General features: G+C 51.4%; 1 protein-coding gene across 4 annotated transcripts in view; it reads left to right on the top strand.

Moving 5' to 3' along the window:
- Positions 1 to 6,963: 6,963 nt before the first annotated feature.
- The window catches only part of LOC109733314 (diacylglycerol kinase 4), a 29,613-nt gene continuing 21,361 nt past the window's right edge, over positions 6,964 to 15,215 (top strand). The window contains exons 1-5 of one of the 4 annotated variants that reach the window (XM_073503334.1): positions 8,329 to 10,332; positions 10,433 to 10,872; positions 12,400 to 12,522; positions 12,823 to 12,960; positions 13,042 to 13,127. In XM_073503334.1, the coding sequence (XP_073359435.1) occupies positions 10,633 to 10,872; positions 12,400 to 12,522; positions 12,823 to 12,960; positions 13,042 to 13,127 (587 nt within the window). In that variant the 5' untranslated portion in view covers positions 8,329 to 10,332; positions 10,433 to 10,632. Of the gene's footprint in view, positions 7,651 to 8,328; positions 10,873 to 12,399; positions 12,523 to 12,822; positions 12,961 to 13,041; positions 13,128 to 15,215 lie in introns of those variants that run through there. The other 3 variants (XM_020292506.4, XM_040397051.3, XM_045231975.2) reach the window with 3 other exon arrangements.

Below are 15,215 nucleotides of genomic sequence, written 5' to 3'. Positions count from 1 at the left end.
TCCTGGCCCAACTCTTTTACTTCGGGGTCTTCTTTTGGTCCATAAAAAATCGTCAAAAATTGGCACGTCAATTGGACTCCGTTTGATATTCCATTTCTGTAAAACTAAAAAACAAGGAGAAAACATAAACTGGCACTGGGCTCTAGGTTAATAGGTTAGTCCCAAAAATCATATAAAATAGCATATAAATGCATATAAAACATCTAAGATTGATAATATAATAGCATGAAGACTTCATAAATTATAGATACGTTGGAGACGTATCAGGAGGCGCAAGGCGGGGCCCTCGTCTGGCGATATGAAGTAAGGCTCACGCCTGTGAAGATCGCCGCCCGTGATACTCTCACGTAATAACGAGTGGGGTTGTACACGCCCCGGAGTCTCAGGAGTGCCGCCCTCGGGCCTCGGGGACTCCTTCCGACGTCCTAGTGGCAGCACTTAGGTCCGCGCTGGTGAGAAGGCAAGAAGACAAGAAGACTAGACTAGGCGCCGGACGTGGCCATTTGCTTTGGATCCCTTTTCTGTAGCCTTGCCTTCTGGATTTGGATTTAAGTTGAAGTTGATTTTTCGTTGATACGCGTGGGGGTGCCTTTTCTCGTTCGAGCGATTTCTTGCTATCTGGTTCTTGTCTTATTCAAAGCTTACGCTCGCTGCCTCCCCCTCGCGGGCCCCTCGCGAGCAGGGCTGGGCGCAGCATACGCGCCGCGCGCATCGATACCACGATTGGCACCTGATTCTTGCGAGGCCCTCTCGGGCGAATCAGCTGGCTCTTCAGGAGTTCCCCGGGAGCTCACGACCTCACGATCCAGTTCGGGGTTTACCCCGGCTAAGGTAAGCCGCGACAGCAAACTTGCCACCAGACTCACGGATTCGCAAAGGTGCACACTCGGCTTAACATAAAAGAATAAAGGCAGCGGTTTGTTTACACGAGGGGATCCCCCTCTCAGAATGCTCTTACAACCTCTAGGGCCATGCCCAAGCCTCTGCGTGCAGGACAAACAGCTGGGAAACGCGGGGATCAGACGGACATGTCGCTCGGCGCATCGCCTTCGGATGCGCCGCTGGCATCACTGCCACCGTCGCCAGCATCACCATCGCCTCCTCCGGCGTCGTCAACACCATCATCGACCACGTCGCCCTCGTCCGCCGCGACCACCACCGCGTCGTCGCCAGAAGAGAAGGCCCTGACCAGCGCGTCCACGTTATCCTCCACCCACCGCGCCAGGTCGCCCCGGATGGCCCCCGGGACTGGAGCAATGGCGGCGTCAAAGTCGAAGTCCTGGTAGGTGTTCCGAAGATGGCTGAAGACGCGGGAGAATGCGCGCCCCAGCAGGCTGCAGCTCCTCTCTTCGACAAGCAGGCGAGCTCGCTCCGAGCGGTTCTCCAGGCGCGTCACCACGTCGGCGAAGAAGCGGAGGTGGCTAGCGTAGTCATTCACGTGGGGGTGAGGGGCGTTCTCAACACAGATGTGGCCCAAGGCGGTATTGGCCCTGTTCCGAAGATCCTGAAGCATGGGAGCATGCACGTGCTCCAGCGTCCGCTACTGAAGCACTTCCTCCCTGTTCTGCCGCGCAACAGACTCGGCGTCAGTAACCCGCTTCTGAAGAGAGAGCAGCTCGGCGCGGGCGGAGGCTAGTTCCGCCTGCGCCGTGACCAGGGCGGCTGTCGTGGCCTCCTCGCGCCTCTCCACCACAGCTAGCCTGGGCCTAAGGGCAGCGGCCTACCTGTAGCCTCCGTCTCCGCAAGCTTCAGGTCATGCCTACCCTCAGGACCCGCGCGAACCTCGGCCACCCGGCGGTCGATCTCCTCCTGAGCCTTGGCCTCGCGTGCACCAACGACATCTTCCGCTTGGGCAACTTGACGCTCCCTCATCTCCAATCACTCAAGCTCGAGGCTACGCTCCACGGCTTCCAGTGCCAACACCTCCTCGCGCCTCCGGACCTCTTCTTCTTCGGCGGATGTCCCCCTCAGCGACGCAAGGGCGGCTCTGCGCGCCTCCACTTGCCGCTCCAAGGAGGCGCTCCAGGCTTGGAGCTCCCACGCGCGCTTCTCCGCGGCCTCGCGACGGCGGTCAGCTTCTCGGGCCTCTTCCAGAGCTCGGGAGCAGGCTTCACGTGAGGTTGCGAGAGAAGCTTCAGCCTTCGCGTTATCAAGCTCGCGCTGGAGACGCCCGAGGTTGATAGCCACCTTCAACTTATGCCGCTCCTCCGCCAACCAAAGACCCACGGCCTCGAGGCGCACGTCAACACCTGCGAGTTCTTCACCAAGCCGGTTCATCGTGCCCATCGCCTCCTGGAAGAGCTCATGACGAACAACGCTCCGTCCGTGCTCGAACTCAAGCGCACGGCCCATCTCGTCCTCCACCATGGGGGCTGCAGGCGAGGCCCGCTGCTCGAGGAGGCGCCCGAGACCGAAGCCATCCAGCCGCTGTCCACGATCAGAGGAGGAGCCCTCGGCATGCTCGCTGAGCTCCAGGCAAGGCCGTGAAGGAGGGACGCCGGGGGCGTAAGCTCAAGGCGCCATGGAGGTGAGCGCGCCCCTGCAACCGACCCCGCGCCAAATGTGGCGTGCAGGCTGGGGGCGCTCAAGGTCAGCGAGGGAGACAAGGAGAGAGGAGACTACTTCTCGGGAGACTCAGCGGCTGTGGCGGAAGGGACCCTGAAGAACCAACGTCAGGGAGGAAAGCAGCACTCAAGAAGCCACAAAGATACAATACTTACTCGTCAATGGCGATGTACTTCCTCCGCTTCAACAGCCCGAAGATGCCACCGCTGCCGCTCGGGGACTTCTTCCTCTTACGGAGCTCCTCGAAGTCCATGCAGAGCTGACCAAAGCATTGGACATGGAGGCCAGCACGAGGTGTAGTAGGAGAAGCGCTTGAAGGGACAGCCCCAGGGGCGCCGAGCTGAGGAGAGTCGCCGGGCGCCATCCCGCAGCGACCTGCCGAGGATTCAGGAGCTTCGGCCTCAGGAGACGCACGCTGCGTCGCCCCCGCAGCTGCCGCCCCAGGACAAGAATTACGGACTCCCGAGGATGATGCCTCGGGAGCTCCAGGCCGCATCAGCACCACGGTGCTAGGGCCACCGGCCTCGGACGGTGCTCGCCCCTTGCTTCCACACTCGGGGTGAGCTCGGCACCAGCAGTGAAGAGGGGAACCACGCTGACGGGGTTCTCGCGGGGCCCCACCAGGCCGTCTGGGCGCAGTCCCCACTCATCAAAGGAAGGCATGTGCTCCACGAATTCCTCCTTGTTCGAGCAACGGTACAACAGACAACTCTTCCCAGGGATGCCGTCCGGCAACGGAACGCCCGCCAGGACCTCAAGCACCGTCTGCCGCGTCTCAAGAGGGAGCCCGGACTCCTGAAGCCTTATATGGTCCTTGCTGTTGAGCAAGGCCCACATCGGCCGGGAATGGCGCTGAAGCGGAGCAACTCGGCGTCGGACAAACACCTTCACCACCGTAGGCGCAGTCACGCCACGGTCTTTTAGCTTCTTCAGCCTGAGCCAGACGGGGACGAGGCAGGGGCTCGTGAGCTTCTCGTGACCCCAACCTGAGTTGGGGACGGCAGGCGCCGATGAAGGATGGATCAGAGGGCTGAGCACTCCGACATCAACAAATACCCACCGTGTCCGAAACCCGCTCGTGGATGGAGGAAGCTCGAAGTCGATCCCCGCGCCTGCCGTCACAGCCACAGCCTGGAAGCTCAGGCATCCTGAGCTCTGCCAGGGGTCAATCAGATGCAACGAGAAGAAGTGGTGAAGAAGGGCCACGGAAGGGGCAATGCCCACCATGGCCTCACACACACAAAGGCGAAGACGGCAAGAAGGGTCACGGATTGGGGATCAAGATGCAGCATGTGGATCTGATAGTGTTCAAGCACTGCATTGAAGAAGGCGGAGAAAGGAGGGACCAGGCCGGCCCAAAGGGCGTCGATGAAGAATAGGACCTCGGTGGCTGCCCAGTCAATGCGAGCACGAGATGCAGGCCAAGCCACCGTCTTTCCCCACTCATTGAAACTGGAGGCGATCATGGGACGCACCTTGCCCATGGCCTCATCGTTGAGCACCAGCGATCGGCCAACTGCGGGCTCGACGGCCGGAGGCACACTGGCCAAAGACAGAGGTTTCTTCCCCTTATCCGCTTGTTTCAGCGCCATGGCGAAGGAGTGAGCAGAGCTCAGGTCAGATTGGAAAGAGGAGCGGAGTCCCGGGAAAGCAGAGGAATTAGGGAAGTATGGCGCAAGCGATGAAAGAATAACTGTGTAGGTTGCGGTGGCCGCATAGCCAGGCGGATTCCAAGGCAGCGTGGGGAAGCGCAGACGCCCACGTCCAATCAACTGCCACGCATCGACCAAGGCCGCAGGCTATTGGGGCCCGCGGCGCTCCGCACTTGCCCTTTGGCTTCGCCTCGAAGCCAAGTCCGAGCGCGCCTTGGGCCCAGGGGCTACTGTTGGCGTTCTGGGAATGGGGGTCCCCAGACTTGCCTACCTGCGGCCCATGGCGTGGCTCTGCGAACAGGCCCGTATGGCCCATCTTCACCAACAAGCATCCAAGACCCTCGCGAGGGGCCAAGCATCCAAGACCCTCGCGAGACCCCGTATGAGATTTTCAATGGCTTCACTCGAAAGGATTGGGTATGTGTAGGCTTTGAGATGAGCATCACTTGGAAAGTGTTTCCTTGGTTTTACCTCGACCCCCTTTAACAGTACTGTGTTTCCTATGACTCAAGAAAGAGAAAATTAAACTACGAAAACAAAAGTCTTCACGCTTCATAATCCTCGCATCAATATCGAAGTCTTCAAGGTCACACCAATTTCCTCATTTTCAAAGTCTTTAAGAAAACCAAAGTCTTCAACTGAAGACATTCATTTTTAGGAGTCGATTTTCTTTGTAAATATCAAACTTCTCATAGACTTATAGACCTGTGTACACTCACAAACACATTAGTCCCTTAACCTGTAAGTCTTCAATACACCAAAATCACTAAGGGGCACTAGATGCACTTAAAGGCTGGCCTCTTCCTCCTGCTTTACCGTCTCCTTCTTATGCTCAGCCTCACGCTTCCAGTAGTACTTCAGCTCATTCTGGACATACTGCAGATTCTCCCGCGTGAACGTCACCATCGTCGCTTCATCACTATTGCCGGGAACAATGAGAATCCCCGGCTTCTTCATTTTCTCTTGGATCGGTCATATGGCGAGATTCTCGGCCCGACGAACTCCGCCTGCTCCTGATTTTAGATCTCTAGGAAGTTCATCTCGTGCCTCAGCCGTCCGAAACGCCACACGACGACATCATTTGCACGCACGGCCTCATCGGCGGACTCAAAGGTGTCGAGCTAGTAGCGATGACCGTCGCACTGGAACTCGACAATGAAGTTGCTAGAGGGTCGCGCCCGCACCCCTGTGAAGCAGAACTTGTTCTTCTACGGCATGACGACCACGTGGGTGCGGCATCGACGTGGGCGGCGGTGTCGACGGGAGATGACCGGAAGAAGTGCAACAGGGTGTTGCGAAGGCCGTGCGGTAGCGGAGTTAGGCGGTGCTGCTTCCGGATAGAGCGGCGCAGCGGCGGTGGCAATGGAGGAGCAGTGTTGAGGAGGTCGATTCGACCGATTTGAGGTCGTGCAGCGGCAGGGAACTGGCGGATCCGTGACGGGGATGGGATGGACGGATCCGGCGGCGGTGGGATATGGTGGGTGACTTTCGACGGCGTCGGCGTGCGAGGTGTAGCCCGACAGCCGCCGGGGGTGGGGGATGAAGTTTCAGGAGGCAGTTGGGTGTTCACGTGGCCGACTGCGATTTTACTCGGAAGCGTCTGGGAGATGCGAATTTGCATAACCAAGTGCCCTATTTTACATCTAGATCAAACATGAGTATTTTTTATATCTGTATCACTTGTTGGAACACTTTTGGCCTAAGTGAAGTAAAATTCAGTTATCTATACATCTACATCATATGAGTTATGTTCTGACTTGTCCCTTTTTTACCAACCCGCCCTAATTAAACGCACCCCCTAAATTCAACGTGGTATCCTGGCGGGCAACACATAAAAAATTTGTAACTCGTCCATAAATAGTGGATTTTCTCCCAGGAGGTCCCGTGTATAGATCACTTTGGATGGCCCCTTGCATGTTGCTATTTGCAGCTTTTGGCCACCCCACCCATTCCATCTCTCATCCCTTTTCTTTTGACATTCAATTTTCAATCTTCTTTATATTTTGAACGACAAGTTCAATTTAATTTCTGTTTTCAGGTTCATGTTGCTTGTGACAAGGCTTTCAAATAAGATCTATTTTGAATATGTCTGACAAGTTTTTCGGAATCGACAAAATCGCAAGTTTCACAAATTGAAAAATAAAACTTGGTGTGCCCTTGTGCAAAAAATTCAACGATTTTGTGGATCCCGAGGTAAATCGGATGGTCGAGCAAGTTTCAACTACTAAAACTTGATAGAAACAATTATAAGTTCACAAGTTTTAAAACTAAAACTTAAACCCTAAATACCGAACCCTAAATACCGAACACTAAATCCGTAAGTCTCAAGCCCAGAACCATAAACCCCTAAAAGCATATAAAAATTGATAAAACTTGGTAAAAATTAATGATACGACTATCAAGTTTCAATATTTGAAACTTAGTCTTTTTTTAAAAAAGTTCTCAAAACATATTCAAAATTGGCCAGATTTGAAAGTTCTCATCGCGACGAACATAAATATGCAAATGGAACTTAATTTGGATTTTTGATTTAAAAGATATAGTAAGTTAAAATTAGGAAATGAAATGAAAAAGACATGAGAGATGGAATAGATGTCGCATTGAACTCAATGGCAAAAGCATGCATGTATGGAGCCATTTCCTTGTTGCGTGAAAAAAAAATGCATGAAGCCATTTAAAATTAACTAACGGCTAAACAACCAAAGAAAATAAGCATGTAGGCATGTGGATTTTCAATGGAATGGACGGCTGAGACATGCACGGAGAATCTCTTTTCTCCGTAAATATAGGATTGCTCTTTAGCTATTTCCTGAGTTGCCTTGGCCGTTGAGGAGCGGTGCAGGCAGCTCCTCCTTGGCCCTCCTTCCCACCACGGAAAAAAACGACCATACAAAACTCCGCCTCCTTCAGCCTCCTCCGTTCAAACCGCCCACCATCGGAAAACGCATTTCCTGGATCCTACCCCCCGATCGCGATGCGATCGCGGTCGCGGTCGTGCTCGGAGATGTCCATATCGCTGTCGGCATCACCGTCGCCGGCGGAGCGGGAGGCGCTGCGCTTGCCGCGCTCACCGCCGGCGGCCGCGCCGCCGCCGCTAGTTGGGGCTCTTATTGAGTCGCTGTCATTCCGGAGCTGCGGGTTCGGCCGTGCCGCGTCCTCGGCGTTCGAGAAGGAGGACCTCCGCCTCCGCGTCGCGCTTCCGCAGCGCCTCCGCGACGCTCTGCACGCCGCGCTGAAGGCGAGGGACCCGTCGGCAGGCGCCTTCGCGTTGGAGGAAGCCCCAGGGGTGGGCACCGCGGCCAACCCCTGGTTCGCCCTGGCGCCCGAGGACGCCCCCGAGAACCCCCTGGTCGCGTTCGTCAACCCGCGCAGCGGCGGTCGCCTCGGTCCCGTCCTCAAGTCCCGCCTCCAGGAGCTCATTGGCGAAGACCAGGTCAAACCTCTGTCCCTCTCTCAGACTTGGTGTATGCCTGTTCGTGTTGCGTGGTGCTGCCTGTGAGAGGGCCATATTATTTTTTAGGGATAGGGAAACATGCGTACCTTTTTTTTAACAAGGAAAATATTTATTTCATCAGCAACACTTTACAGAGTACTCCCTCCGTTTTAAATTACTCGTCGCAGATGGATGTATCTAAAACTAAAATACATTTAGATACATTTATACCTGCAACAAGTAATTCGGAACGCAGAGAGTACGTGTTGAGATGTTGGTCGTCCGGTGCTACGTGGAGCTGCGGTCGCGGTGCCGCGAATCCAGGCAGGCATGGTCACGTCGGGTCTGCTTCGGCGTAGCGTGGAACTCCACAACCACAACGTAACGTACTCATCCGGGTGCTCCAGTCCAGAACTTGGGAGGCCGCTCTTGGGTTCGGGTCTTCGGGATCCCGCTCTACGCCCATCTCTTCCCCCCCACAGTTCCCAGTCTCCCCACCCCGAACACCCTCCCCTCTCTTCCTCAACTCCTTCCCTTCTCCCCCGGCGCGCGTCGCCTCGCGCTTGCCGTCCACGCCCACGCTGTCAGGCTCGGACTCACGGAATTCCTCCTCGTGAACAACTCGCTCATCCGCGTCCACGCGGGTCTGCTCGGCCGCCTATCCGACGTACACCTTCTTCTGCACTCCTCGGGTACTGGGGATCACGCTCATCACCTCGCACGCGAGGGCGGGGCGAGTCGCCGGTGCTCAGTCACTGTTCGACGGAATGCCTGCAAGGAATGTTGTGCGCCCTGGTGACGGGAGGGAGGCGCTGGGGTGTTCTCAAATGCAGGCCAAAGGTCCATAGAGATAAATCTTTGGCCTGGAGCAATTTAGATGAGTTGCCCCGGAAGTTTTTTTTTTGGAGAAGGAGGATCACCCCCGGCCTCTGAGCGCATCATCAATTTTAGAGAGTTTGTCTTTGTCCAGCAGCAATTTTAGATGAGTTGCCCCGGAAGTTGATGCGTGGGCGTATCATCAACATCATATTGCAGGACAGCAAGGGGAATATTTTGGTCAAGGGGTGGTGAAGTAGCCCATCTTGATGAGCTCGCAGGATTAGGCGTTGGAGGATGTCCGCTACCAGGATAAAAACATAGGGGCAGAGGGGGTCTCCCTGGCGGAGCCCATTTTTGCAGCTGATCCAATTGCCTGGCACCTCATTGGGCATGATAGCTGTTTCTCCTGAGGATAGTAGCGAGTTAATCCTAGCAACCCATTTGGGTGGGAAGCCCATGTGGATTAAGAGTTGTAGGAGGGGTTTCCCAAGCGATGGAGTCGAAAGCTTTGCGGAAATCAAGTTTGAAGATCATCGTCGTGGCTTTACTAGAATGACAACAATTGAGCAGGTCAGCCGCATAGATAAAGTTTTCCGCAATGGAGCGCACATTTATGAACTCTGTTTGGTCGTCCTGAATAAGGAGCGGTATCAGGGGTTTCAGTCTATTTGTGAGGAGCTTGGCAATGGCTTTTGGAGGGCAATTCTGAAGGGGGATGGGCCAGAAATCATTTTGCTGATCTGGCTACACTATCTTTCGGATGGAGGACCATGAAGGCGGTATTCAAACGATCAACACCTGGGTCTAGATTATGGAAAGCGCGGAAGAAAGGAATGATGGTCTGTTCGTCGAGTGCCAATATTTTTCGGTAGAAGCAAGGGCCGAAACTGTCAGGTCCAGGGCTGGCATTTGGATTCATTTGGAGAAAAGCATCGTAGATTTCCTAATCAGAGAAGGGGTCATCAAGTGCTCGGAGCTGGGTCAGGGCCTCAGGGGTTTGGAGTAGAGATCTGACAAGGAGAAGTTCCAGCCATGAACTATGGTTGTCCGTATCAGATATCGGTAAAAGGAGTTTATAACAGATGTCTTTTCATTGTGTGACGGTCTGGTGCAGCGCTTGACAGCGCTTGAGCAACGGCAGCCGACCCTGCCCCCACCGCCAGATTCCACCACGGCTGCAGCTGCCACCCATGACGCCACCTCCGTGTCCCAAGCCCTCCTCCCCAGCGGCGACTCGCCCCTGGTGATTCCCCTCGCCAAAAGCACCTCTGGTGTCCCCTTATCCAGCAAGGGAATCGCCACCATCGCCGCCGGCGGAGCTCCACCCGCCGGGCAGATTGCCCACCCCCACCATCCCCTCACTTTCCTGCCTTCACCGTCTACTTCCCCTCGCAACACAACCCTGTGCAGACAGCTGCCAACCACCATCAGCGGCCAATACCCTTTTAGCAACTCCAGCCATCTCCTTGCTCGCCACAGTCACCCCTAACATCAATCTGGGCCACTTGGCACCCTCACCCTACACCCCAAATCCCGCCCCAATCTGTTCAAAAAAAAAAAAATCCCGCCGCAATTTTGCTGCCCACCTACCAGCAACAGCCCTACCATCAGCAGCAGCAGCAACTGTAGATTTTCGCAGCCGCCTCTACCGCCTTGACGCCTCCACCTGCCAAACGATTTCATATGCCGATATGACCGCTCCCCCTCCACAACCCATCTAGGATCCACCCCGCCCATCACCTCTCCTCCGCCCCTACCTAACAATCACCTCGGATCAGGTTCTGGTTCAGGCATGCCTTACTTCCACAAGCTCGACTTCCCAACGCATGATGGTTCGGTCGATCCTCTTGGTTGGCTCAATAGGTATGAGCAGTTTTTTCGTGGACATTGCACGGACGAGGCTGACAAAGTCTAGCCTGCAGCCTACCACCTCTCCAATGACACTTAGTTCTGGTACTTACAGCTCGAGCGCGATTTTGGCATGCCAAAATGGGAGCAGTTCAAGGAAGCTTGCCGCGTTCAGTTTGGGCCGTCACTCCACACCAATCCCTTGGGCAAGTAGGCACAACTGCCATTCACTTCCTCGACTAGTGCTCATGTGCCACAACAATGAGCCACTAACACTGTCCCAACAACGGTTTCTGTGCACAGTAGGTCTGCCCTATGGTCTTCGCATTGACATCAAGCTTCAGCTTCCATCTGACCTCCACACCGCCTTCTCCCTCGCCAAGGCCTATGAGCAGCAGCATTCCCTCCAACAACGTCACCGCACCAGCCTTCTGGTCCTACAGGGCACTTTTGCCCCTCCGATCTTCCTGCGGTCAATGCATCTACAATACCTTCCCCACCAGCGCCACTAGCACATGTTTTGTCGTCAACCACTCCGGAGCCAACCCCGCCACGGTAGGTTCGGCGCCTCAATCCAGCAGAGTTTAGCAGAACGTAGTCGCCAAGGCCTTTGCTTTATCTTTGACGAGATTTATGTTTGGGGTCACCGGTGCACGCGGCTCTTCTACAACCTACAACTTGCGGACAAGCTGTTTTTCAAGGAAGAGAGAGATGTTATGTGGACCAGCCCATCAAACATGGAGTCTTATCCCTTAATTAGAGTCCTAATTGATAAAGCATCTTTGTTAGTGAAGAGTCCAGTGGAGTCTTATATCACTTAATTAGAGTCCTAGTTGATTAAGCATCTTTGTTAGGAAAGAGCCTAGTCAGTTTAGAGATTGTATTAGAGTTTGAATAGATTTACGGGCTTGTTTGCCAAGTCTTGTCTATTATCTAAAGGGACCGGCCCCTCAATAAAGCAGAGAAGAATATTGTCGTTTACTTTTATCTACTTTTCAGTAATTAGGCTTAGGTCAGTAGTAGATTCTTCCATATATGCAGCCATGCTGTTATTATCGTCAATAGATGTTCATGTTTATTTCTGATAAAAAATAATATATACTACAGAGGTATATTAACCTTGCGGATATAACAATATTAATCTGCATTAGGGTGATCCAGTGTACAAATATGAACCTTGTTGATGGACTTAGCTGGAAAAGATTCTTGTCCATTGTTACAGTGATACCATGCTTACACGATTATGGCACTGCTAGCAAGAAATGAACTGCGGAAGGTCGGTAGATGTTGAACCATTGTTCAGGGAGCTGCTGGCGCAAGAAGATGGTGAACAAGTATGTAGAGGAAACAACTGAATAGTTGAAACATAATAGAAATCGGAAACTTAATATGCTTATTCTGGCACAAGTTTATCGTTTTCGTTGGGTAAGAGAAACAGTGTACACACACGCGCGCACAATAAGTACATAGAGTACCCCATATATATATGTACCCCATGCACGCACACACACACACACACACACACAGTGTTTGTGCATGGGTTACTAAAATATGTCCAAGGTTTTTCTCTGCCGAGGAAAATGGGAAATGTTAGTTCTCACGACCGACACAACTGCATTGATGATTCTGATGGCAGATACAGAACACTGCAATAGCCTTTCACTTTACGCTCTGAATTGCATAAAAGCCTTTTCATTTTGTATGAATCTGAATTGGCTTTATTGTGCACACTAGAGTTTTATTTACTGTCGCTTAACCTCCATCCTTAAGAATCTATTGTTTTCTATTTGGGGGGGGGGGGGGGGGGGGGGGGGAGGTGCAAGTATCTCAGTATAGTGGCAGGATATAACCTAAATTAGAAAACTCTCACCTTTCTACTTCCTGTATATGTTCTGCTCTGTTGCTGGAACTTGGATCAGCACTCTTTGTACTTATATTCTGGTTGAGCGTGGGAATATTGATCAACATGCTATATCTTCAATTTTTTTGAACTGCTGCATCTTGAAAGGCAGAAATATACCTTTCCAAAAAGACAGAAATACTAAGCAGTTCTGTTACTGACGCCAGCTTTTATGACTCCAGGTTTTCGATATTACGGTCGTTAAGCCATCTGCATTTGTGGAATATGGATTGGGTTGTTTGGAGCAACTTGCTGATTCTGGGGATCATAGTGCAAGATCAGTTCGCAATAACCTGAGAGTCATGGTAACTTAACAACTAAACACCATTACATCAGTTGTGTGGCATATAACTCGTATTTTTTCGTCAGATTTAAGGTCAAATTAGCCTTGAAATTCAATGGGGCCTTACCTTTTAGGAAGGAGGGAGTATTATACTATTCAATTCTTAAGTATTTTGAGTTGAAAAGAAGAAATAATCTGACTAAAATTATGACGGGAAGTATATTGTTTCAGTGTTCCATGCAATGCCGTACACAGTAGTCAGCAATACCCTTCTCATTTTCCCCAATGATTTCTGAATACTTACTGTGCTTAACGTACCTAGGTAGCAGGAGGTGATGGTACAGTAGGTTGGGTGCTGGGATGCTTAGGAGAACTATATGTGCAGAACCGGGGACCGGTTCCTCCAGTTGCTGTCATACCCCTTGGAACAGGAAATGATCTTTCCAGGAGTTTTGGTTGGGTAAAAGATGTCTTTCTTTTGTTCTTACAGTCTTCCTGTGATACTTACTCGGAATTTTCATCACTTAACTGTTATTTTCAGGGTGCTTCATTTCCTTTCTCATGGAAAGCAGCTGCTAAACGATCTCTCTACAAGGCTATTTTGGGCACAGTTTCATGTTTAGACAGGTCACTCTTGTTTATTTAATAGTGAAGTTTTTAAGATCTTCTACATATTCTGTTTTCTAATTTAGTACAAATGTGATGCATATGTATTAGTTAATATAATTTCCAGCTAAAGCAATCCCAACCTAATTTAAAGGACAGTTCCCTCCTGGTTGCCTGTGCACTTCTTGATACGCCTGTTGCTTTAGCTAGCCACCACCCATAACAAATAAGGACTAACATTGTCCTTGAAATGTACACCTCTCTTTCCAAATGTGTGGGTTTCAGACATGAATACGATCTCCGGTACACAGTTGACCATCACATTTTGATACTTGTATATTAGCAGAAGTTATAAAAATATATAACTGCTTGAAGTACTTTTGATGATAAATCTACTAATTTCACATGAAAAATGAAGTTACAAAATTGTGATTGCATCCATTCCTGAATGACATCTATTTGGGAAATGAGGTAGTTACTGTCATGTGGGGCGCCCACTACTAGTCCTTGGATTATACTCCCTCTGTAAAGAAATATAAGAGTGTTTAGATCATTACTTCAGTGATCTAAACACTCTTATATTTATTTACGGAGGGAGTACCAATTGTGATACATTGTAAGTGATTAATGTTAGCCTAAACTGCGAGTGCTCGGGGTTGAGCTGCGAGTGCTCGGGACTAGGAAAGGAGCGTCGTGTGGACTAGCACGAGAGAGACACTGGATCTTGGTGAGTGAAGCTTGAATGCCATTTTCTTGCTAATGAAGAAGATACATGTCCTTTTATAGGACTAGTTACGTACTGGTTAGCACAAGAGTTTGCTAGTAGTACTTGTGTGAACATGGAAGCAAAAATCCTAGCCGCACTGCCCTGACTACTATCCTGAGTTGTATCCTATCCTGACATGCTGCAGGTTATCCTATGCAGCCTATTTTTGACTTTGTTGCTCTTTGTTCACACTAGCTGTGCAGGAGACAGGGTTTAGTCCACAGTTAATCCAAACAGTCTTCATGGAATTTCCCATGTTAGTAAGATCCTAGTGATTTATCCTACAACATGATCGTAGCTAACACCCTCTTTAAAAAGAGAGAATCACATCTAGTGACTTTTAGTAGTGGTGAACACTCTAGCCAGATTGATTTCATCCTCTCGAGAAGAGAAGACAGGCGTGCTTGTCTAGACTGTAAGGTGATACATGGAGAGAGTGTTGTCCCTTAGCATAAGCTTGTGGTTGCTGACTTCCACTTTTGGATTCGTGTCTAGCGGGATAGGCGTGCCAGAGTCGCTAGAACGAAGTAGTGGAAGTTCAAGGGGGAGGTAGCTCAGACGTTCAAGGAGAGGGCCATTAAGGAGGGCCCTTGGGAGGAAGGAGGGGATGCGGACAATATGTGGATGAAGATGGAAACTTGCATTCTAAGGTGGCCTCGGAGTAGTTTGGAGTGTCCAGGGGAGGTAGAAGCGAAGCTAAAGATACTTGGTGGTGGAATCATGATGTCCAGAAGGCTATTAAGGAGAAGGAAGATTGTTTCAGACGCCTATACCTGGATAGGAGTGCAGACAACATAGAGAACCACAAGATGGCAAAGAAGGCCGCTAGGCGAGCTGTGAGTGAAGCAAGGAGTCGGACATATGAGGACCTCTACCAGCTATTAGGCACGAAGGAAGGCGAAAGGGACATCTATAAGATGGCCAAGATCCGAGAGAGGAAGACGAGGGATGTTGACCAAGTCAAATGCATCAAGGACGGAGCAGACCAACGCCTGGTGAAGGACGAGGAAATTAAGCATAGATGGCGGGAGTACTTCGACAAGTTGTTCAATGGGGAAAAATGAAAGCTCTACCATTGAACTGGACGACTCCTTTGATGGTACCAACTCTACCATTGAACTGGACGACTCCTTTGATGATACCAGCTCTACCATTGAACTGGACGACTCCTTTGATGATACCAGCAGGCGTTTTGTGCGGCGAATCCAGGAGTCTTGAGGTCAAGGAGGCTTTAAAAAGGGTGAAAGGCGGCAAGGCGATGGGTCCTGATTGTATCCCCATTGAGGTGTGGAGAGGTCTCAGGGACATAGCGATAGTGTGGCTAACCAAGCTTTTCAACCTCA

Source organism: Aegilops tauschii, chromosome 7 (genome assembly GCF_002575655.3).
Source record: "Aegilops tauschii subsp. strangulata cultivar AL8/78 chromosome 7, Aet v6.0, whole genome shotgun sequence".
In the NCBI taxonomy this organism is placed as follows: domain Eukaryota; kingdom Viridiplantae; phylum Streptophyta; class Magnoliopsida; order Poales; family Poaceae; genus Aegilops; species Aegilops tauschii.
Note: the sequence above shows the minus strand (reverse complement) of the source record. Positions and strands in the feature narration are given on the sequence as shown.